The sequence below is a fragment of the Pleurodeles waltl genome, chromosome 5 (assembly GCF_031143425.1).
Source record: "Pleurodeles waltl isolate 20211129_DDA chromosome 5, aPleWal1.hap1.20221129, whole genome shotgun sequence".
Taxonomy (NCBI): domain Eukaryota; kingdom Metazoa; phylum Chordata; class Amphibia; order Caudata; family Salamandridae; genus Pleurodeles; species Pleurodeles waltl.
The window spans coordinates 268,817,248-268,843,146 of NC_090444.1; the positions used below are offsets into that span (position 1 = coordinate 268,817,248).

Consider the following 25,899-nt stretch of genomic DNA (forward strand, 5'->3'; position numbering starts at 1 on the left):
AATGGTTTACCTGGATCAGGTTTGTGATATTTATAGCAAAACTTGTCCGAGTTCTTCCATTGTTTTTGGCAACTATGGATCAAAACTGTCTGCCAGACTTAGCTTTACAAGTTGCTAATTATTAAGACCACTTGTTTGGGTACTTATGCCTACTCTTTAGGAAGAGCCTTCTATAATCAGTACGCATCTTGCTCAATTATACGTCTAAGTGCTTATGATTTAAAGCCTTATTTGTGCTACGCAGGGACCTATGTAATAGGCAACAATGTGTTCTTTATTCTGAGTTATATCTTGGTTTCTTCACCTCTGTCAAGATGACGCTTCCTAAGAAAATTGATCATTTACCAGTTTACGCTGTGCATTTCAAGAAGCTCGATGATCTATGTTAGCAAAGAAGATAGCAGTTAGATTACAGGTTTCACACATGTTCCTCAATATCTACCATTTTATTACATTAGTTTTTAGGGCTTGCCTACAGATAGCTTTTGGCTGTCTGTTTACGAAACACTTCTTGTTCACCATGCTAGAAATTTACAGCGCGTTTAGAGCTAGCCCATTGTATACCCTTGGCTGGCTTTCTTGTCACTCTTGTTTGCTTTCTTTATATTGAATGGCTTTACTTCCTCCTCATATGTTTGTCCCTAGCAAAGTCTCTTCACCATTATTTTGATTGGATGACTTGTATTCTTCCACTCCTCCCAGTCAGGGGACTATTTTTTTCTTTTTTTCTATGGCCTACTCAAAGTTCTTTTTTTTATTTATTGGTCCAAGTGGTGTCCACCCTCTTTGAATGTGTCAATGTGTAGTTGTTAACATAAGTGGCATCACTTCATATTGAATGAGGCTTCCGCATGTGCTCCTTTGCGACATTCATTGCACTTTATTCTCTTTTGTTTTGCCTAATGGTGAGGAATGCCGAAAAAAAAAAATATGTCTAGTGCTGCGCAGCAATGTATCTTTCACTGCAACAATATTTTAGCCAAAGTACAAAATGCAAATGTTGTCTATTGGTTATGCCAAATGCATCTCCCTTTTGGCACTCCTCCACAAAACACCCCTTCCACCTCTTGGTTTATGAACGCTTTCCTTAGAAACCATGTGCTCCAGTTTGAGAGGTCTCTGGCACTTCTGTCCGCCCCCAAGATTCACATATCTATTTTCCTTATAAAGTAATACCCGTTCCCAAATCAGGATATGCAGTTTGCACACCGACTGGTTTGCGAGTGCATGTGCAGTTTTGAATTCGATCTATGCATTAGTCGGTTGCATCACAAATTGTACATTGGCAGGTTACATCACAAATTGTACATTGAAAATACTAAGTATTAATTGGGCAGGTCGTAATTTGAGACTGCCTGTGATTGGCTGTGAGTGCGAAAAGGGATACCTTCAAGGGTCAGCAGACCTCAGTCTCTGCATTTGCATTCCCAAATTATAAACATTCATTTTTTAAACAGCCTGCGTCCATTAAAGAGACAGGCGGTGCTTTAAAAAATGTTTGCCGTTTGGGAAGACAGGTAGGAGGTAGGCATTTGTCCTCTGGACTGCTACCTGCTCCTTACAAGGTCACGCAAAGCAGTTCCTAAAGGGGAAGCTGTCCAACAGGGGTTCTGCGAGTCCCTAAGTCGCAAAAGACCTTTGTACATCAGGCCCAGTGTTACGTGTACAGAACAAAACAAAGTACATCATAGTGACTAGAAAGATCACTTTGGAAGTGATTGCTTTTACTGTTTCAGCATTGTTTGACCCCCCCAGATGCTGGTCTTTAGGTACCAAGCACTGAAAAGGGCCTACATACTTGTTTTAATGTAACATCAGTAAAGTAATCTGTTTCAGAGGAGCCTAAACAAATAAATAGAAAAAAAATCAACTAACCCACATTAAACACTTTGCATCCAAGCAGTCTGGAGTGGAATACACCCCCTCTTTCAATGTGAGCTTTAATGCGGTTATCATCTTACCATACAAATAGGAAAGTTGTTAAAGTACATATCCGTCCTTTCTACGTTCCCAGCTTGGGCCAACGCCCACCTGTCCTCGAGTGCCACTGAGATGCTCAGGTGATTCAGAAACTAAAGTGCTTTGCTTTGCACAGCTCTATTTAAGGAGCAGTGTTGCATACGCTTCTCGAATTACCACTAGTCCCTCATCCAATTTATCTCCTGCGGACAGTGCTGGCTTCACTTGCCTGGTGGGTTTCGTTTGCGTTGACAAACCCTGGAGGCAGGGGAATTAGCCTTAGGTTACCTAGTGTAATACAGTCCACCACACACACCTCGCAAGTCCACGGAGGCCATTTATAGAAGCACATGGTTAATACCCAATGACCAGACGAGCCACCGTGGATCTGTACAAATCTTCTTAAAACCGCTCGCGTCCCTTACATAACTGCTGCCAACAGTAGCCGTGTCTATGAATCAGGAGTTAATGCTAAAGCCTCTAAATTCAAGCCATCTATGTTCTATTATGGGGCAGTGTCGGTGTAAGCTTTTAATCTTGACTACAAATAGTTCACCTGCCACATGTACTGTGAAAAATAATGTTGATTTTGCATTGGCCTGAAGAGATAGTTTACCATGCGTAAACCACCCAGCACCACATCCTGTAAATGTAACTGGTGCAGGGCGAATTTTCACTGGTCTGGTAGCAGATAGCTTTTCACTGGTACCAGGTGGTTTTTCACTGATGAAATACATGTTTTGTTCACTGTGCAGGGCAATGTTGCACTGATGCCAGACTTTTTAATATTAAGTGGCCCCGGGTAATTTTGTAGCGATAGTTAAATTGATCACCATTACATAAAATGTCATCTCTGTGTTTACTAGTCAGTGCAATTGTCAGTTTAAAACTGGTGCAAAATGTCCAACACTTGTACGAAATTGCCAAGTACCCGTCCAAAATTACCGACCTTGGCTGCAATTTACTTGATTTGCCCCCCTGCGGCTCATTGGGGTTTTGGGCCCGGTTCCGTCTCACGAGAATCCTTACTGTGGGGCTGATGGGCGATCGCCGGCGGAGAAGGGAATTGAGACCTCGTTTCCCGCCTTTGCTGTCCTGTGTAAACATATGTAATTAGTCGTGTGCTTATCTGCATTAGTATCATTAGAAATGAAACCCTATTTTAATCTGGACTCTGCTCTCCTCCCCATGCCAGCCTGTTTCTGGACCAGTACAGAGCCTGCCTCGTCGATGCCATGAAGAGATTACTGCGGCCCAGTGTAAGTGTGCTTCTGTTTCCTCTCGAACATTGGCTCCGGAATAATTAGTCTGCACACAATGATTGCGAGAGTAATGGAATGGCAGGATTAATGTCATGTAATACTTTAATACTTATTATGTCCAACTTCAATTGAGTCCTCTAATCTATCAGATTGTTTCCTAATCATAAACTCGGCAACTCCTTCCACTTGGCCTTCCGATAAGGCGCGCAGCGGGTAGTAAAATAAATGAAACCGCTTCAAAGATAGCGCGCGATTATTTTTTTTTATCAAAGGCTTGCTTAAGTATTTCGCTTTGATAGCAGTGTCTGCACATTAAAGTAAAAGTCGGATATTGAAAGTTTTATGTTGGCTTCTGTCATTTGTAATCCCTTCAATTGTAACCTTTGTCATCCTCTGTTTATGTATACTGCGAGAGCGTCTCTTTCCCATTCAACTCTGTTTACATTGAAAGAATGGAAATACTTTGATATAATCTGCGGCTGCAAACGTGTTTTCTCAATATTTACTTATTATAAACGTTAAGGCGAGGTGGAGCAATTCTTTGCATGAGGGAAGCCAGCAAGTGTTTGTAAAGCCTGGTCTCTGATGCTACCGACCAGCATCCCTGTGCCAGAGCTGCACGATGCAGTGGGGTAACCTAAAATGATGCAGAATGTGATGAGAGACGTCTGTGGCTCTCCTGACTTACAGATATCCATTGGACGTGGTCTCCTGAAGACTTGAGGACCCCCTGCCCCCATCGGCTGCATAGGCCTCTGCCTTACACCCCAATGTTAGAGCCAACTGAGGGCCCTGAAATGAAAATGGAGGGAGAATAAGAACCTATAGGGAAGGTATCCAGTAATAATTGTGGAAATGGCTGAGCAGGCATTAACATCACTGGTATCCATTTTCACCATATTTTGAAAAGCCTGGATATTTTAGGGGCAACTCAGTTTTCACCAGCCATTACTCACAAGTGGCCACTGATAGCAAAAAGCTGCCCAACACCAGCTTGGTAATTTCCGGAAGATGCCTGGGATATCTGTGGATTGTACCACCACAGATCCCGGAAATTCCCAGCATTATATACTACATAGGCCGGGGTGTAGCTTCGGCGTGGGGTGTGGGGGAGGGTGTTTGGGGTGTTACACCTCCCTCATAAATGTATATTCTGGTAAATAGTTGGGTACAGGTGCCTTCAGTTGGGTATGGTGAGATGTCTGACAGATTGCACCAGGAATTCTTACATACGCACAAACAAAAATGGACACACACTCTCTCCTTCTCTGTTTTGAAAGTCCTCAAAAATGTTGGCTATTTTACAAAATATTCTGTTTCTTTCACTTACTAGTCCATCCAATCTAATCTACATCCCTCTCCCCTTCCACTGCGCCTTAGGCCCCTTTCATGCACCCTGTTTACCCTATAATGTAATTTTAACATAATAGGGCAGCGTGATTTTTGGGAGATCTGAAGCTTACAAACCCCTCCCCTCCAAACAAATCTTACTGACGAAGCTACGCCCCTGTACATAGGTGGTAGCACTGTTATTCAACAGGTTGCGAGCCTGTATTGATGTTAAATGTTAAACAAAAGTGCTGATACGGGCGCCAGTGGTCTGGAACTGTCTTACTGTGGTGCAAGGTAAATAGAAACCAGTTTTACTACAGTTTTTGTTGGTTAGACACTTGGTAGAAGTAGCGATTTTTCATTGTTTTTCTAAAAGTCAGTAAGTTAGTTGTATCACCAGATGGTGGTAACTAATTCCAGAATAGAGGGCTGCATCCCTGAAACATCGGCTTTCAGAACAAGCGAGTTTACTTCTGGGCAGACAAGAAAGTGGTTAAGGAGGCTCTAATGGGAAACTTGTTTATAAGTTTCCAAGTATAGGCCCTTTTGTAATACACCAGCATTTAAATGAGTAGTGTTTAGCCCCAGCTTCAGAGGCCATGCGGAATTCTAGCTTCTGCGTTAGATTAGTTGGACGACCAACATTGTGGATCTGGAGGTGCAGTTGCCTTTTTTGGAGAGGAAGACGACCCAGGCAGAGCTTCACTGGAGAAGGAGTCTGCTTAAAAGCTTGAAGCTAAACAATAGGGGTCACATATTTTGATAAGTGGAGAAAGAAGGGAATCAGGTGGAATTGCATGAAATTCCTAAGAATTAAGCCTCTTGACTGATTACAGCGGTGTGGGGAAGGGTCAGTTATTAGTGAACGTAAATCTACTGTCAGTATCTTGTTGTTTGGACCCTTGATTAGGTATTCAGGTTTTGTGTCCATTTCAGTCCTATATTAATTATAAAGTGCCAACAAAGTACAGTTATCCAGGTAATGGAAGCATACTACCTAAGGTAATTTCAGCTAAAAACAAAACTAGTCCTTCCGTCTCTTTTTAAAGCGACTGACATCCTTGATCTTTCTGACCTCCTAATGAGTTTAATCCGCAGCCTGGCCCCATCTACCCAATGCAGCCTACTACTTAATGTGCTTTATTTGACACAGTGTTTCACTCGCAAGCTTTTATCCATAGATTAACCTAATCTATCTGGTACATATTACCTAGATATACCGACTCAAAGCTCCAAAACTCTTCTGCAGTGTTTTGCACTCTCAAGTCAGGGCCTAGGATTTCATTCTGTACTCACTACTTGCCAGTGCAGACTTTTAAATGTAGAAGTAATATGTTGCTCATGCCCCACATTGTTCACTATTTTAGTTATACCATTTGTTTATGTGTTGCAATTTACCAAAGATTTTCTTTCTAACCTTCAAGAGTACAGTGCTACTTTAATATAGGGATGATCTAGTGATGCTCCTGCTGTTGTTGCTGTATCTTTTTCATGGTGGAAAGGGCACAGCTGTAACCACACCGAGGAACCCATATCCACAAGTGTTGGTCAGTTGATTTACATGGTCATTCAAGGTCAAACATGCACAAAACACAAAGGCTAAAGAGTTTGCTGTTTGAACAAACCAAACAAGTGTCTCTAACATTATAATTTATTTGTAATCCTTCCCTAGTTTAGCAGTTTCCTGCTCTGGTTCCCACCAACATTAGTTCAGATTATCCTGTGTTTAGTGCTGGCCAGCTCCCTTAAAAACCACCACTTCAGATCATTTCTTGCAATTAATCAGATTTACAGTGTCCTCCTCAATGTTTCTACTAACAAGGAACACAGTCTTTGTGTCCTTAGTTTATATATGGAACACAATTCTGCTTTTCACTAGTTGGTTTTGAAGTGGTCTGATATAACTGTTCAGTAGCACCAGTGACTCCAGAGAGTCCTGGGGAACTTCATTGGTGAAATCCATGTGGCAACTTCCTCAGTGATCTGTGTGTGAGAAAAAGGCCCCTTTGCGTGGTCATCCCCATTTTGTTAGAACTGATGCTGATGTTTGTTTTGGCTTTGCGCACTAAGACACTGCTGACCAGCCTCACTGCATGTGTTCTGATCCCAAAACATGTCTTATTCCTTATTGCCCTTAGTCCACTTTCCTATAAGGGCAAAAGTCATATGGTGTCCCAAAAACACCCATGACAGGGAATGTTAAATGCCACCTATGGACTACCTCACTACTGTGCCATCCACTAGTGTGACAAGACAAACATGACTCCAGGCTTACCACAGTAGCCTGGCTGCTGCAGTTTTAAAACTGGAGCCCAACCGGTCAACATGACCTATCTTGGCAGGAGGAAACCTCCCTTTTAAACATAATAAGTCACCCTTTTGTAGAACTTGTAGCCCACAAGGTAAGGTGCATGGTATGTAAAATCAGAACATGTAGAAATTTAAAGTTAGAATGGCCTTACAGTGACATGTACTCAAAAGCTATTTGCACTCTTGGAAGGCTGGCTAGCCCATAAACACTGGGAAGCAATATTAAATATTATTTCTGCTATCCCAGACTAGAGGCAAGCTATCAATGATTAAGTGACTATTGTTAATCATGTATTAAAAGCCTAAATTAATGGCAAGGTCAGATTTTTGATAAATATTAAGGAAAAGTGCCTTTTAGAAAGTTATATTTTCCCTTCCTGAAGCTCCCAGAGGCTAATTTGTATTCGCCTTCAACTCTCATTCAGCTGGTGAATAGGCCTGACAAAGGTGTGAAAACTGCTACCATATCAGGAACAATGGCCTGAGTGTAGGAAGGTGTTTTTATTACCCTGGCATGTAGACCAGTTGGGCTGTACCCAGGAAATGAATTTACTTCAAAGGGGCTCTCTTGTCACAAGCAGATGTCAAATGACACCTGGACAAACCCCTTCCTTTGTCTTTTGGCACCAAACCCAGTGGTGGGAAACTGCCGACATAACTGGTTTAGAGTGATCACAGAGGAGGGGCTGCTCATTACCCTGACCACACCTCTGGGTTGGCACACAGGCGCTGCACAAAGGGGTCTGGCTTTCTCCCACTTGGATTTGGGGAATGAGAGACACTGGGGGATTGTTTTCTGTAGGGGACACAGGAAGTGCTGCAAAATAGGTAGGGTTACCCCTAGGATATTTAACCCTATAGGTTTGGGAGGGATCAGAAGTCACTCCTGCCCACACACTAGTGCCAGGCATAAATGTGGGACCACAAGACACTGTCTTCAGAACATTACTGGACCTGTGGAAGAACAGAAGAAGGACTGCACCTGCTGTTTGAGACCTGTGGGGAAACCTAAAGGACTGGACCTGCTCACACTTTTACCCAAGTCAAAGAGGTGGACTCCGTGAGTTAGTTGTCTGCCCCCTTGTGTGGCTACAGAGACACAACAAGTTGCAAAATGCTTTTTTTCTGATATGCTCAGCTGACCAATACCAACTGGATCTGACCTGGACCCTACTGGTGGCTTCTGCTGGTGTGAATCTTGACACCAGTGTTGTTTCTGATGCTATGGGACCCTTGGCTGTGTCTAACTGGACTTTTCTTAACATCTCTGGAAACTTGAGATTTAGAACATTTTTGACTTCAAGGCCTCTGGAGCTCTGGGACAAACCTGCCAAGCCGACCTTCCCAAGGCCGACCATGCTGGAGGGAAGAAACAGGTTTTCCCTGCTTGGAGCTTTTCTGCAGTAGGATATCCATTCCAGCTGGACCTCTGAAAGAAGGTTTCTGGCCTCATAGAGCCACGTCTGACAAAGCTCGCAGCCTTGCCACTCTGAAAGACTTTCAGCTCTGAAAAAGAGACTAAGTCCAAAAGAAAAATCTTTATGGGCAAAGGTGCCAAAAGTATACAACCAGAAAGTCTTCCCTGGCTGCAAAATTAAAAATGTCCTGCTCAGAACCTTTTCCGCTGAAACCAGTGGCTTCACTGGGATCTCAACGAACGCTTGTCCAATGTCCTGGAGCGATCCTCTTTAGAACCTGCTCACTTGCCCCACTGAAGGATTTTGACTTTCAGAAAAACAGTTCAAAGGTAACACCTAAAATGAGGCCAAACCTGGTTTGTGTATCCATCCACTCTCCATTATGGTCAACCTGAGCTCACGCCTAGATCCCAGTCTATCCCAGCCATTGACTGCCATTTGTGCTTTGTGCTTCTTGGCACTATTTTAACTGAAATCTTTAAACAGTAATATCTCTTGTTACCCTTTATTGATTTTTATCGTTTTAGTGTCATTTTGTTCATTAAATTATTCTCTCTTCCTATAAATTGGATGGCATTTTTATTGTGTTGCGTTTTTCACTTTTTAAATGTTTTGGTATTAATAAATGCTATACATGTTTTCTCTAATTCAAGCCTGTTTGCTCTGTGTCATATCTGCCAAGCTTTGAGCTGGGGTTTAAATCACTAAAACGTTTTGCTGGACTTATAGTGACTTTATTACTTGTGGTGGACCTCAATCTGCCCCAGCTAATAAACCACTTTCTCACACTCTGTCAGGAAAAGAACTGATCAAGCCCAATGATGCCATTCTATATTGCCAGCCCATCAAGGCCTCATGGTTGGTCACATGGAGAAAGGCAGATACATCAAGCAGCCCTGTTTGCAATGCCTGGCAATGATCTTTTAAATGTAACAACTTCTCATAACCATCAGCACTGAATCTGTCCCCTCTTAGGCCAACAACCAAATTCTAATTTACCCAACATCTGCTAAACTTTTGTATGATGAAATAGTTGTTAGGTAACCACCTGTTCCCAAACCTTGGTTTGATATATGACCCCTGCAATTTGGTGAAGTCTAACTCAAAATGTCTGGCTTTAATGTGCGTAAGCATACAGCCAGCATTTGTCCATGCCTATGTTGGCATTATAAAACCTTACTAACTTTTCAAATGTTTGTTAATCAGAGTATCTGAGGTGCTCCAGTTAAAAATGTATTTGTTTTAAAAAAAAAAGCTGATGCAGTGAAAAACAAAAGGGACTGCTTTGAGGTCTATAATAGATTATCAGGCCTTACAATTAAAGCACTCTATAGGAAGCGGAAAGGTAAACCAAACAGAAATAGCATAAAGTGAGAGAGAAACACTCCTCTGTGTGGATCCAAATCCCACTATATATTGTAAAGAATTGGTAACATTACATCATGGAGACAACTGTTCTTTCAAACCTAGAAAGAGCACAACACAAGTCTTTTACACAGTGCTAGATGTGTTGCTGTGAGGTATTAGCTTGACAGCAGTTGGGCTCATTTTCTCATAGTGGACACTCTGATCATTGTGTGTGATTGAGAACAATAATCTGTATCTCATGATGTGTAACTGGGATTAGGGAGTTTGTTTTACTCCAGACATCCCTGTCTTTTTAATTTTATTCCATTTGGGTAATCTGTAATTTCCTGTCCTGTGGTACATTTCCTAATATTTTCAACCTTGTTTAGAAATATTTTTGAACCGAAACTATATTATCATCTTGACACTCTGTTTCGCCTCAGCTGCCTCTCCTGGTTAACTTTACTCAGTATTCTGAACAGCTACTGGTACAGCTGGCTGCCACTGACCACCGCTTTGAATAATAATTTCTTATAGATTTCATAATGGCCTGCCAATATTGTAGTCTAATAGTATTTGCCATGGCTTTATCTAATGATTTTGATTTCTGCCAAGTAGATGTCTATGCTGTATACGTAGCTTTGATCTTCATCACATCTTTAGTGAATTTTATGAAGGATTCGTTCTTTTGTTTCCAGGGATTCCTTAAATGGAGACAATTGCTTCCATATTGCCTTAATAAAGGAAACATCAAACTCAATTATATACTCCACTGACCCCAGCGGGGCTTCCTTAGACTTTGTTGCTGTGGATCACTAGCCAGGCCCTAGAGTTGTCTCACGTAAATTCTCACGATTTTTAAGTTTGTGTTCTGGAGGATTTTGTGGTTGTCTTCCTCTCACTTCGGCACAGTATCAAAGTATGGTCTGACCAAAAGACTGGTTATACCCCACCTCTTTCACAATAAAATTACAAAAGCCTATAGCCCATTCAAGTATATCACCTTTCTCATGTGTGGGCTGCATAACTCATTGCATTAGGTCCGAGCCACCTAGCACATCAACCATGAAATTAGTTCAGGCTTCTCATTTCAGTCTGTCTGAATATCAACCTCGCCCTATCCGCCAATGAGTCACTTTCTTGTTGGCCAAGGTGATTTATACACTGATATTGAAGACCATGCTACTTTTGCTGAGACAAGGACTGTCACATAGGCTCTCATTATTCTAATGAGACTACTGGATTTTGAGCGGCAGAATCGCCCTCAGCATGGGAGACTAAGGGGGTCATTCTGACCCTGGCGGTAATTACCGCCATGGCGGAGGTCGGCGGTAGCACCGCCAACAGGCTGGCGGTGCACCGCTGGGCATTCTGACCGCGGCGGTTCAGCCGCGGCCAGAAACGGAAAGTCGGCGGTGTACCGCCGACTTCCCGCTGCCCTTGAGAATCCTCCATGGCGGCGGAGCGCGCTCCGCCGCCATGGGGATTCTGACACCCCCTACCGCCATCCTGTTCCTGGCGGGTCTCCCGCCAGGAACAGGATGGCGGTAGGGGGTGCCGCGGGGCCCCTGGGGGCCCCTGCAGTGCCCATGCCAATGGCATGGGCACTGCAGGGGCCCCCATAAGAGGGCCCCACGAAGAATTTCAGTGTCTGCTTTGCAGACACTGAAATTCGCGACGGGTGCAACTGCACCCGTCGCACCTTCCCACTCCGCCGGCTCCATTCTGAGCCGGCGTCGTCGTGGGAAGGGTGTTTCCCGCTGGGCTGGCGGGCGGTCGCCCGCCAGCCCAGTGGGAAACCCAGAATGACCGCTGCGGTCTTTTGACCGCAGTACGGTCTTCTGGCGGTTCCTGCTTGGCGGGCGGCTACCGCCGCCCGCCAAGCTTAGAATCACCCCCTAAGTCTGACCCACTGTGAGTGACACCTGTCGCTCCAATCTGGGTGTTGCTTCGGCTAACTAGCAGTGCCTCATCTCCACCCGAGGGCAGGGATGACTGGGCAGACGAGAGCATGACATAATTGGTTTTTCAGGGAAGCCGTGGTAACTCAGTTCTCATCCGTTTCTCTCAGTTACCTTAGTCTCATATATAAATGACAAACAGAGGAGTATATGTTTTAATAATGATTTTAATAAAACAACTGCATCTTAGATAGCAAAGCATGAGCTGCAATAACCAGGACGACACAGCATAACAGTATTAAATCTGTGACAAAGAGAGTGAAGCATAGAAATAACGCTATCATATTGTCACTATGGCCAATAGACTAACTCCTACCTAGGCTATGATAGAGCACAGCATGTTAAGCTCTAGTTCAGGTTCCCCGGGAAGACATCAGCCCCTCTACCTGAGCAAAGGCCTGCAGTCTGCGTTAGCATCAGTAGCGAACATTCGGCAATCAGCATACAGTCATGGTTCCCTGGCTGGGATATCCCTTAACGTGTAAGAGACAAGGAAGTGTTTTTATAACAACACAGCTGATGTTCTGAGAAAATGTCCCTACGTAAGGATGTGTGTTTTCTACGAATGTTGGAGACTAAACTTCTACCACGTTCACCGGCAATGTACCGTGCTGTAGCCTTGGAAGAAGCACAGAGTGAGCACGAATGTCTTGTTTGAGAACAGAATGCTGGCCTAGGCAAAAACAGTTAGATATACAAAAAATAAAACAAGACCGTAAAAGTGGCTATTGTAACAATAATAAAGTAAAGCCGAATAAAATATATCTAGATTAGAGTGCACAGCGACTTAACCTAGTGTGTTAAAATAACGTGCATGGAGCTATAGCTAAAATGGCTACACAACAGGACAATTTACAACAGGCTATGATCAATACTTCTCCATCACCTTGGTTTTTTATTTACATTAAAAATCATATAATTATTTGTCAGAATTAAGTTATTTATTTTAGATTGATCTTTATGCAGTTTTTATTTGATGGCCAATATTTCCGTCAGATTATCAAAGATATGTGCGGCAGAGGATCTTTATGGCGTATGTTTATCAGAAGCAATTGTTCACTTTTCTCAGGCCGAACACCAACATAGGTTTTCTTAATCTCTTTCCTAACACTTATGCTGCATGATTTTCCCAGTGGGAGAGAGTCATGTAGTAATGAATCAAATGCCTACATACTTTATCAGTAAATGCCCTTCTGAGCACATTATATGGAAAGCCCACAGTTTTCATCTCATGATACAAATGGCCTTTTACTCCAGATTCAAAGAGGCGTCCATCACATATCACCCACTATCTATAGGCAAGGCAGCAAGACATGCCCTTTGTGTCTTTACAGGGACTCAGGCATCCATATATGTGCTGGCATCTGAGCTGTGCACCTACAAGTCTCTTACATGGTGCTTGTCTTTTACCCGATGACACTGCTTGATTGGTCTCTCACTGGGGCGTGTTATTCAACTGACAATGGAGTGGATGCCTGCAATACCCACCCTTAATGCAACCAAACTCTTCTCAGGACTGAAGACTGGGACTCAGCAGAACATATCCTCTGAACCTCGTGGGCCAGAACTCAAAAAGCTAGCCATTGACTATATCTGCAATGAACATTCAGGTGCATGAGTAAAATACAATAATACATTTGGGAAACAATATTAAATTAAACTATCTTTCCGAAACATTTATTTAATTACATTCTTTAAATATATGGCCACTCATTTAAAGTCAGAAGCAATCCCGTGAAATAGAATCAAACTTAGAAAGTCAAAATCACAAGGTTTGCTGCCGCCTGAAATCCAGTGCCCTCTTTCAGGGCATGTGACTCCATTAAGGGTTTCATTTGATATTATGAATTGCATGAATTGTATATGAGATTGTATTTGAACATATGGCCAACTTCTTCAGTTCCTCAGCTTACTGGATCTGAAAATGGTTGTGTGTCATCTGCATACTGGAGGACTGAGAGGCCATCACCCTAATTTAAAGAGAGTGTAGGTTGTATGGTTTAATAAGGAAAAAGTCTAGCAATAGCTTTGAGGGACACCACCGAGTTAGGTGGTGGTTATTTGAACTGAGCACTAATGATTGTTGTTCTGTTGTGTGGGGAATGTATGAATGAAGATAGTATCTTGCTAAACAAATCAATTCAGCTACTCCATACCTAGAGAAGAACTGTGTTATTGATGGTGTATAATGCAGTGGAGAGGCAAAATAGGAGAAGTGCATCAGCACTGACTATGCACATTGTGCATGCTCATGAAGAACAGTTTGTCTCAATAACATACTTTTGTTCTGGACTGAAATTATCTCAGAGGATTCAAATAGTTAGTTTGAGAGGGAAATTAGAGGTGGTAGTGAACATATTTGGGAGATCATCAGGGACTGTGGTAGTACACAGGCACATTGGCACTTTACCAATTGTGTGTGACTTTAGTATAGCCCCATAACACTGTGAGTTATCCACTCCTTTCATTTTTCTTTTTGCTGCACTCATTGTTGCAGTAAATATTGGTGAGTTTCCAATGAGATAGCCTCTTTTCATTTAAAAGGCTAGTACATTTCAGCTTTCATTGAGGTAATCAGCTGACATCATGATGATTTGCTTCCTCCGAAGAGCTAAACCTTTTTAGGCAGTGCTTACTACTGGAGAACTTTTAAAGCCGTAAAATACCCAGGTACTCGTTCCTGCAAAGGAAAAAACCCTGACCGTGACAGCCACAGGTTTCAGCGATCTCAAAAAAGACTGTGGTAGTACTCTCAACTCAGTACAGATCTTATTACAGATATGTGTTTTTAGAGATGCTCCTTAGCTTTGTAGGAAATGCAGTTAATTCATTTTTCATTTTATTTATGTAGCCTTCAATTTAGCAGTAAATAACCACAGAGAAAAGCTTTGGGGAAGCGTTTGGTCTGGGCTTAGGACTAATGATGATTGTTCTGCTGTGCAGGTAGAAATTGAATAAGGAGGGTTCCTCCCTGAACCTGTCTTGGTTTTGTGCGGGTCTGTCAGGACTCTGGTAAGGGCACCCCTAGAGTTCACAGAATATCTCCCAAGGAGGTAGAGTACCGAAGCAGAAGAGCAGCTAAAGGCATATATGGGGAAAGGACAGCTATGTAAGGCACAGAAAACAGGATAGTGAAGGCAGAGCAACCTTAGTGTGAACAAACAAGGAACGGACCACTAATTGACAAACATACTGGGGTTACCACTAAGGTTGTTCACAGGGTAGGGCTCAGAACTTCCCAGGGCAACAGGGAACGCCAATATGCAGATTACTCTTACAGATAGTCACCCCGCAAGCCCCATAGAAAGAAGGCAGCAGAAGTGATTCTGTCTCTGGACTCTTAGGGCACAAACAAGGATTGTACTTACATACACGAGACACGCCCTTGTGTGTCCAGCTGGAAGCACAGTGGCAATTCCTGGAAAACAGCAATAGCACTCTGTCACTGTTAGGCACTAAAGACTACATATAACACTAGACAAAGGATGGGGGCTGGAATTGCCTCCTGAAAACCAGGAGCCAACCCCAGTACAAAGGAAAACACTTATACACAGGTGAGGACTGATAGTACACTTACCAGATACAATAATCCAAGAGGAAACAGAAGGAACAAACTAGGAGGCAAAGGCAGGAACAGAAAACAAGCTCAGGCTGAAGCAAAGGCAGGAACAGGACTGGAAAACAGATAGCAGGGTCTGGCTGGAATAAGCAACAACAGGACTGGGAAACAGAGAGCAGGTTCTGACTGGAACAAGCAAGAACAGCACTGGGAAACAGAGAGCTGGAACAAGCAGGAACAGGGCTGGGAAACAGAAAGCAGGCTCTGGCTGAAACAAACAGGAACAAGGCTAAGAAACACGGAGCAGACTCTGGCTGGAAAAAGCAGGAACAGGACCGGGAAAACAGAGAGCAGGTTCACGCTGAAGCTGGACTGGAACACAATCCAACAAGGGGTCTGGAACACAAAGGAATCGAACTCCAGTGCACAACGATGAGCGTCAGGAAATGGCAGTTCCAGGCAGCAGCGAGCCCAGTGCGGAGTTACATGGCTGGGCTGCACAAGAGAGGTCACAGGTGTGTACAGTTCCAGTCTCTCACAAGTCCTGGAGGAGCGAATCCAGTATAAAAGAATGACCAGACTTTTCCCATAGGAAGCAATGGACAGAAGATTACAGGTCTTACCGACTACCATGCAGTGCATTATGGAACCTGAAGTCAATGGGAGCAAATGTAGTTCTTCTATAGCGTGCCCTATCGAAAAGGGAAGCAAACAGGAATCAGAAACGGACTCTAATGTTGATTCCCAGGTTACAGTAGTCTGTTTACAGTGTCACTAGAAATGGGACAGCAGAGTCGTAACAGAACCAATCCTTGCTGTTTGGCAGGACCTGGAGAGGGTTGCATTGTTCATGGTGTTTAATGCTATAAAGTCGCAAACGAGGTTAAATGTGGCAAAATTGTGCTTTTACAGATTGTATGGTTCCAGGAAAAGCGTTTTAGTTGGAGGAGAAAACTTAGGTTTGGATACACATGATCTTGAATATGAAGTCAAGAGATTTGATTGCTGGAGAGGCCACAGATGGTGGTGAAGAGGTTGTTGGAGATGTGTGACAATATTTTAAAACAGTGGTACGTTAAAATATGGATGCATTTCTTGGTTAGGTACTGCCATACAGTGACATGTGGAGTGCACAGGCCCCTCAGACCCCTGGACCCCACTGCACTTGCTGCTCTATTGATAGTTACACCCTTATTTAAAATTAACAAACTGAAACTATTTTAATCTTAATTGTACATTTGTGCAGAACAGACACACTCCATGGTGAGTAAATAAAATCGTAACAAGCAGCAAACCCTTCTGTTTAATGAGGAAGGTGTGGTCAATAAAAGAAAAGAGCCTAAGAAATGGAGATTAAAGAATGATTGTTGGAGATCCATAGGCAGTATTTCCAACATTTGAGTGAGGACAAATTGAAGGAGAGAGGAACGTATTCAAGAATCATGAAAATTGAGTTGCCTACTAAGTCGCTTTTCAAAGAAGATTGGTAAACATGAAGGTACGGCAGGAATTATTCTTGCATGCGGTAAGAAGGACTGGAGAGCAAAATGCATTCCAGCTATTTGAGGCCCACAATGGAATATATGGCATGGTGATTATGTTTGCAGTATATCTGAAATAACTGTGCAGTGAGAGAAACAGAGAATGAGAAAAACAAACATTTTTGTGAGTTCTATATATTAAAAAGGGTATACAAATCTTGGAATAAGATATTACAGTTACAGAAATAAAGCCGTATAATAAACAATTTTCAACTGAATCCAATGCTAATGTGTCAAGATTGTGGACTGTTCTTATAGATATTACAAATGGCAAGCCAAAAAGGAGAGACGCTACAGCCCTGAAAAGAAGTATGCCTGTGTTCTCACACAGACTGATCTACCTGTCCCCTAAGGGTATCTGTTGACTCCTCTTATGGTAGCTTGGCCAAGAATCTACTCTACCCCTGCCTTTGTTCCATGTTCCTGTGCTTTGTAGGTAGGTTTGTGCTTTCTAAATAGTCAAACATGCATTCACATACCGACATCTTTTTTTCTGTACACAGGACTTTTATTCACTAACACCTTCATAAATGCAGTGTTTAAGCTTCCACCACCACCTTGCCATAAAGGATTCTTTAGAGACACACCAAAGACTCCTTCAATATATTCTTGTCTCGCCTTATTGTTTCATGGGCTCTAGATCTACTTCCAGAGAATATTATTGGGTACCAGCGTACACCATACCCCACACTGTAGATAATAGATTAAATAATGTATAGTCAATGCTCCTTAGAGATCAAGTACACCATTAATTGGAAAACAGTAACAAGAAATCAGGGGAACATTACATTAATCATTCTAGTGACAACTGTAAAATGGACTCCTTTAAACTCAATACAAGTCTATAAGAATAGATCAAAAGTTTTAAAATGACTGTGTATTCATCGTCAGCGGAATCTCAGAAAAATGTGATCTGACTTGGGAGCGCATGCAGTTATATGGGAATGGTTGCTTTAAATTAGTTAAGAAAGTTCCTTCTGTACCAAGTATTGTTTCTGGAGCAAGAATGTTAACGGCAGATACTATTCCATTCCTTCATTTGGATAGAGCTCCAAGAGCTCTTATGGTCTAGTCAACCTGTCAAAATAAAGAAGAAAAACAAAAGATTAAAAGCTCCATGTAGCAGAAGGGGTCTCATGATAGCTGTTAATCAATACAAGGATAGGCTAGGTGCTGAAAAGCTTTCTCAGTCAGGTCTCTGTTTTAAACAACAAGGTAAACCCGGGAAAATCAGTTAATTCAAAGCTTCACTGTCACGATCCAGTTAGATCGGTAGATCCGAAATACATAGATCACCAGTAACCAATAAGTGTACAAAAAACTGGCATTTGCTCATTACCAATGCATATTGTATTGGCTTGTGGCCACCATTGTACCCTACAATAAACCATCCGTGGATCCATTGCCAAAATAAAGGAGGAGTTCATCTAGACTTTAATAACTTCTGAATGACATTCGGATAAAAGATGACTCAACTGTACCACCAACTCTATGAGCTCATTGTACTTAGATATGTTACGTGCATTTGTATAACACACAATTCACCCTGGAGGGCAGTTAGTAGGAGGATTAACCATTTGTCCAAGATATATTTTACTCTCTCTACACTAATAGAATACTAAGATAGCTTTGTTCTATCATACTTGGGTGAGAACGGAGCAAGCATTCTTGCCAGGTATGACAGAACAAAGGCTATCTTGGTTTAATCATTAGTGAAAGTTATAGGTGCACACAAAATGTAATTGTCACTGATTAAGGAAGTAATGCAATTTTTTTGTGTATTCAGAGACCTTTTCTTGAGGTGCCAAGGGTATGATTGGAGTCACCACAGAGCAAGAATGTGTAAAACTCTGTGTGCTTGTCAATGGAGGTGGTAATGACCATGATTCACAGTTCATGTAATCTGCGTGCAAGGGAACTAGACTTGCATTGTTCTTCTCTGACTTCAACATATTGCTTATCTCCTATCTCATTGCAGTTAACTCTACATGTAGCTCCTGATTTTCTAAACTAGCCTCCCATTGTACAATCAATACAATCTTTACTTGGCTTAACAAAAAATATCTTTACAATAAGATTAACATTCATAACATAGGAAAACAATATATAATTAAAATGACATTACAAGAAGTCCAATCTCAAACAAATAAGCAATAATACATAATGAAGATATAGCAAATTGAAATTTTATGCTAGTGGTAAGATACCACATATATAAAAATGAGTGCTCTCACTAAAACCTGAAGCAATTTCCTTATCTTCAATCTTTATGGACGATTGTACAAAATAACTTGCAGCTCAATAAATATCAACAGTATGTAGTTGTGATAGAAATAGGAGTGCAGGTCTAGATTGACCAGAATTCTATTTATTAAGCAGTGGTCTCAAATACTGTGAACTAGGGGCCCTCAAATATTTACAGAAAAATAAAAAATGAAGAGTACTTTGAATGGACCAGCCATCACATGGACAACAATGTTAACTCATAGACTACACATCTATTTTGGGAGAAGCAGCCCAAATTGTAATAAGGTGAAAACATGAACCTATATTGTGGGTTTGTCACTACTTCAAACTATGGTTGAATCCCCTCTTGAATTAACAGCATTGATTGACAGTATATGTATGAACCTTCTTCAGGGCCCAATCCCCATTACATACTTCAGCAAATAAGAGTTTCACATTGTCTTTCGAAAGGATATTGCATGATTCTGGATCACCAAATATACAGGTTTACCCAGGCTCAGACACAGCATTTTGGTATAGCCTAACCAGGGGATACGAATAGTAGGATCAAGGGCTAAACATTCAAGAAGTTCCAACCTATTGAAAGACTCCTCTGAGTTAGACTGTATCAAATGCTACAGCAAAAGTTGACAAAGTCTCACCCTGTCTTCCAGATAATTCATACTTAATTCCATGTGGCAGATGTAGTTCGAACAACTGTATGTAAAAACCAACAGCCTTCACAAAAAGGCATTTTCTCCCCTTGGTAAATTGGCACACCAAGTATAACCCACAGACCTGCTCTATAACTGACAGCAGAGACACACTTACTATATTTTACCCCACTCATCTCTCTAAGAGGTTTCATGCTTTATTTGCATTGAAATCTAAAGTCTTCCTCTGTGGCCTGTTGTGTGATGTGACTCAAATGTGTCCACTTGTCAGCAGATTCCATATGAAAAGGTACATGCTTTACTAATCTGGGAGCCATTGATAATGTGGGGATGAGCCTTTATGGCCTTGTGCGAACAGATCTTGGTGAACATTTGCTGAAATTGATTTTAAGATCTAAACGATCCCTAAAGATGACAAAAACATCCAGCAGTTTCTATAACCCTTTGGCTGTTCTCACCATCAGGACAGCGTCATCCACATAAAGCAGGGCTGGAATGGGATGTTTGACTCCCTGGGACATATCCTGACCATAAACAACTGAAACCTCTCCAACTCATTAATACGCAAAGAAAAGAGGAAAGCATGTAACCCTATCTAACTCCTCTCTCTATCCTAAAGGAATCTGAACATTTGATCAGTGCACACCTTAGCTAAAGCATCTGTGTATAATTATCTTAAAAATGGACAATATCATCATTTACTGCCAGTGTAGTCATAATGGAACACAGCCTGACGTGATTAATGCATTCAAATGAGCTAAGGTCCTTAAATTCCAATTGCATGGACTCCTTCTTCACCACCACATACGTTCCACCGCTCCCAATCATTTCTGAAACCTAAACTGCACATTCAGAAGGATGGTGTTTTCCTTTGCCCAACTTTCTAACCTTGCCAGTAACATTCTGCCCCTCATCTTAACTAAGGAATCTAAAAACAAAATGGGAGCCGTAACATTAAGGATCTGTTATATCCACTTTTTAATTGGTATTATAATGGACTGAGGCCATGTACTTGGCAAATCACTCTTTGCTGCTGCCCTCAGTACACTTGTTATGATTGCGGGCCAAAGGTAGGGTTTTTCTTGTAGATGTCAATTGGCACACTATCTGGACCTGGGGCTTTACTGCATCAGCTTTGAGTTATTGCTACGAATACCTCTGAGATATCGAAGGAGAAAGGGCAGCACTCTACATCTGTTGGGAAAGTCTTCTCATTAGTGGAGATGATGACTGAGCATACATACTATAAAAATAGTCCACCCACTTAGATGATAGAATAGAAACCTCCATAGAAGGAGCTGAGACTTCCCTAAAATACGGGGAGTTGATCACTCTAAAAAAAGCAACATTATCCTTTGTCTCACTGGCCACTACTGAGGGTGTTTGGCCTCCTCTGTGATAGGGGCTTTTCTGGCAAAAAACACCTTTTTTTTTTTATATCTTGGCCTACAATTTTGCCCTCTGACAGTCTTTTGGATTTTTACCAAGAGCTGCCTAAAGGTTCTATATTCTCTTGGCATGCCAATGAAACCACCCACCTGCTTGCCCCTTTTGACACACTTTGATTTTGTTAGAAATTGCTTGATTTCTCTATATGTCACATTAAAAGAGACCTTAATAGTTCTATCATTAGCCCAGTAATACAAATGCACCATGAAATCTGACATATTAAGTCCAATAATATCCATCCAGGATTCCCTTTGCTCTATTTAATCATTATACTCTGATTTCTGGTAACCTCTGAATCATGTATTACCTCACAAGAGTTTTTTAGCACCTATCCCAGACAGATCTCAACTGAAAGGAAATTATGAACATGTGTACAATTTGGAATTATAGAAAAAACATCACAAGTTATCAGTAATTAGAATGAAATTAGTACTGCTAGTACCTGCCAGCAAATGTTAGTACATGTGGGAAAACAGTGGAGACATACATCATGCACTAATACAAAATTGTGTTTTTATAAAAAGAAAGTATTTATGGCCTCACAATGTAAGTTTTTGAAAAATTAGGCGTATCCTCCCCTAAAGTATCCAACATCCCACAAATCAATTTGGGAGGCAGAGAAGCAAGATGAGCATTTAAATACCATGCCCAAATGATGTGTTCAATCTATGTATCGCTAAGTCAGTCTATATCTTCCACTGAATTTAGATGGGCAGATCGATTAGATGATGTTCTTTTACCCCTGGATGCCACCTAGAAGAGGGAACAATCTCAGATTTCTTGATAAGCTCTGGTCTATACACATATCCTATGAGAACAGCTTTAATCTATCTATAACCCAAAAAGGGCAATTTGTAAGTCATTTATAACCTGTGGTCTCCAAATCAATTGATCAGTTTGTATGACACAGTCGCTAAGTAAGGTGTCTGGATCCACTAACATTGTTATCAGAATTTTCACATGATAAATGCAATCTTCTTCCTCTTCCCACCTCACCAGTGACCACCAGTGAAACAAGAAAGCGGAATGAATTAATGAGAAAAGACACTTGTCACTTCTGCAGGCTACAGTTGATATCAAAAGGTAAAGAGGTCTCTTTAGTAGCTTTAGTAACTTGCCATAAAAGGTCTGCTCCTAACTATAGTAGCCCATGGATATACCTAGTCAATATCTATGTTATCCATTCGCTGGGCTTTGGAGAGAAACCTGTGATTCCTAAAATGCTAGGTTCATCATTATACACACTTTATGGAAAATAACTTTTAGTTTATAATTGACTTGTGTAGCACTTAGTACTTTGTCACATACATAAGTACATAGTCCTGGCCTTAATAAACTTCCCTTTCCACCATAGGAAACTTTCAGACAGTGCCGTCACACTGCAGGGACCAAATGCCTTTCCTTCTCTGGGAAGGACTTGGCACAAAAGGGTCTGGAGTACTACACCCCACACTCAACAGTTCCAAGCAGTGAGCAGCACCTCCAGCTCTACCTCCTAGCCATCAGCTCATCCAAAATCCTGATGTTTTCTTACAGTAGAATTCCCCTTAAATTGGAGTCTTGAGCACAATGGAAATAGTCTCAGAAAGCTGCAGAACTATCTATTGGAAAACTCACTAAGCCTAAAGTTGTACCCAAAGCATAGCAATCTGGCCAGATTTACACTAAACGTACCATAAAGTATTTAAAAACAAATTAAGAAGGATCCTGAACATTTTCTTCTTAGATGGTTAGAACCTATAATCTTGTGCAGTTTCAACTCCTCCACTTTGCAGTTTTATACCAAGCCTCAGGTCAATCCATCATAGAAAGATGTACAGTATCCTCTTCATGCTGCTACTATCCTCAAAGGCAAAAAAAACTATAGAAGTGAAGCTGGCTTAAATGTGGGAGACGGTGAACTCTTGACCACTGCAGAATCCATGGTATTGTTTGCGACTATGAATCTTTCTCCCTGGTTCTTATTTATCCAGATTTGGCAAGAATTAAAAATTTGACCCTCCGCTGAGATATCCCTCTCAGCGTCCTCTAGTGTACCTTGCAGATTATTGCACTAAAGATCACCTCCTGTAATTCATCTGAGGTCTGGTGGACTCGCTGCTCCTTTAAAACACCCATCATGTCAGTAATTTCTGAAACAATGTTAGGAAATGAGAAAGTAGTTAATTTCCCCTAATTTACTTTATGGCCAGAAATTATTCTAAAGCGACCCAAAATATTCTGTTAACTATGAAATCCAGTTTAGAAGTAACAAGCACGCAATAATGTTTACATTCACCCTCCACATGGGTGATGCCATTCACGCTGATGTTCTGTGTTACAGCCACGAAAATTAGGGTTCCAGTGACAAACTGAAGAAAACAGGAGAACGTGTGCAAACCTTTACTTACTTTCTTTTGGGAAAACTTCATTCGTTAGCACTCTGGCAGTCATACTAAAATGCACAGCTTTGGCCAGTTTGACAATGTCTACAAATCCAAGTGGGAATATTTGCTTTTTTGCATTTAAAAATAATCACCAGACCAATATGAGCCGGTGAGGTTAGGGATGCTCACCCAGCCCCTTTTTGGCTGCTTTCAATTATTTTTCTACACGCTCAGTAATGGCCCATTTAGCTCTAACTTTTTAATCCTATCAATACCAAAATGTTCGTTATGCTAGTTTCTACAACTATTGGGCAATTTCATCACAGTAGATGCCTAATTTACTCCAATTTTAATAAAAATGAAACGAGAGTCAGAAATCAAATACGATAACCAAATCAGTAAGAATGTTTGTAAAAATCTATGGAGGGAGAGAAATTGAAGTTCAGTAGAAGATTTAAGTGTGAAACGTATTTCTCTGCTTCTCTACGAGTCTACAATATTCAACATTTAAAAATAGTTGAATTGGAAAAAATAGATATGCTAAACGTAAGCCAATTTACTAAACGTAGCATCCGCAACATCTCATTGTAAAGTAGGGCGGGAATTAAACATAAAATCATTAATCACCTCTCATACAACTACAGTAATTGCATTTGGGAGTGCGGCAAGACAAGTACAAGCACACTAAAAAGCTTGATTTTTGAAGAATTGTAAGTGAACGAATTAAATTTAGGACTTATCAACATAACAATTATGGAACATAATTCATCACAATTAGAATTGCTGGCTGCAATGTTGGTTGCTTGGTTTAAGGAGTGATTAAAAAAAATAAAAAGTATTATAATAATCGTGAGGAAGATCTCTCGACTCTGGGGAATTATAAGCATTTTGGATTCGGTTTACAATTCGTATTTAACTGTAAAACAGGAACATATTGATTCAAACCTAGAAGCTACACAAAAAACCAAAATATTTGAGATTCAAACTCTTGTGCTTTCCGATACATGGATTTGAAGGAACATGGAACCCTATACTCAAAGGCAAATGCGGATGCAGATGATGTTGTTATAAAACTGAAGCTGTAGACCATATCACTTGCCTCTGTCCAAAATAATTAGCCTTAATGAACTTTTACTTTCTGGGATCCATTGAAGAAGGAAATACTCGCAGAATTAAGAAGACGATTAATTGTTTCATGACACAGTCCCCTGTTTTTATTAGTAAACTTATGAAAATCTTAGACCTTATTTCTGCCATAATGCAGCAATCAATCAAAATGTTCTGATTTTATTAACGTGTAATATTAATGCAACAGATTTGTTTTAACAATTTTTATGAAATTGTTTTAATACTGGTTTTATCTATTGTATATTTATTGTGATCAGTGTGATACATAGAGTAAAATTATTACCGACCTACTGAAGGGATTTACTTCCAGAATCAAAGTTCAAGTGAAATGCCAACTATAGTGTATTTCTGTTCAGCATTTTGCAAAGCTTTGGGCAGGGAGGAGGGGTATGGCACAGGAGGTTCCCCTAATACTCCCATGCCTCTGTATAGCTGCTGAAAGCAGTACAGATGATTCCGGGGGCCTTTCATGCCACCAATTCATAAAGGGGTAAAAAGTTATTAAAATTTATGTTTTTTTACCTCAAAGTCCTGAGTGACGTGATCAACTTGAGCTTCGTTCTCTCTAGTTGATGTCACTCAGAACTCCTTGGTGAAAAACATCACTGTTATTCACTGTTACCCACCTGGCTGCTATTGCCGCATTCCAGGCAGGCTGGGACTTAAATTCCAGTAGCCCTGGCTTGGCTCTTGGTCTTCTACTTCTGGGGATCACTGAGACACTGTGGCCTTGCCCCCCCGCCCCCTTAACAACCCTCCCTTCTGAGCCAAATCCATGTCTGCAAGTAGTGCATGTCTTGTATTTCTACTCATATATAAGTGGATCTACATGACCAAATCCAGATCTTTCATAGTGTTACTAGAGTCAAGCACTCTGCTACATAGTTTGTATTTGTATTTTGGATTATGTCACAGACGTAAGACTGTTTCTATTGGCCAGCGATCTGGTGTCTGCGCTTCGACTTGTGTTAGTAACAGACAGAAACGGTGATGAAACACACCATCCAGCCAGCTGATAAGACTAAAGACAAACCATGAATGGGTTATACACATGTCCATAGTATAGCGTTACAGTTGGAGGACCCATCTAAAGAAGTCTCCTTCTCCTACCCTAAAAACCCCATGCCTTCAGCCCTCTTACCTTCCAATGTTTGCATATTTCACTCACAACTGCTCACCTCCCAATACTCGACTACCCTGGCCTGCTCCAGACATGAACTCTATCATCTCCGTTGACCTCTCTTTTCTATTCTGCCCCACCATTGTCATATCTTTATCCCGCCTCCCCTCCGTCATCTGTATTTTTCAGTTGTCTCCCTCACCTCTTCTCGCACACGGTTTTGGTGGTGTTTACTGTGCTTTGCTGC

General features: G+C 41.3%; 1 protein-coding gene across 2 annotated transcripts in view; it reads left to right on the forward strand.

The window, feature by feature from the left end:
• Positions 1–25,899, forward strand: part of CAMKMT (calmodulin-lysine N-methyltransferase) — a 1,452,342-nt gene that overhangs the window by 1,373,393 nt on the left and 53,050 nt on the right. For both annotated transcript variants that reach the window (XM_069234007.1, XM_069234006.1), the window contains exon 9: positions 3,155–3,218. In XM_069234007.1, the coding sequence (XP_069090108.1) occupies positions 3,155–3,218 (64 nt within the window). The remainder of the gene's footprint in view (positions 1–3,154; positions 3,219–25,899) is intronic.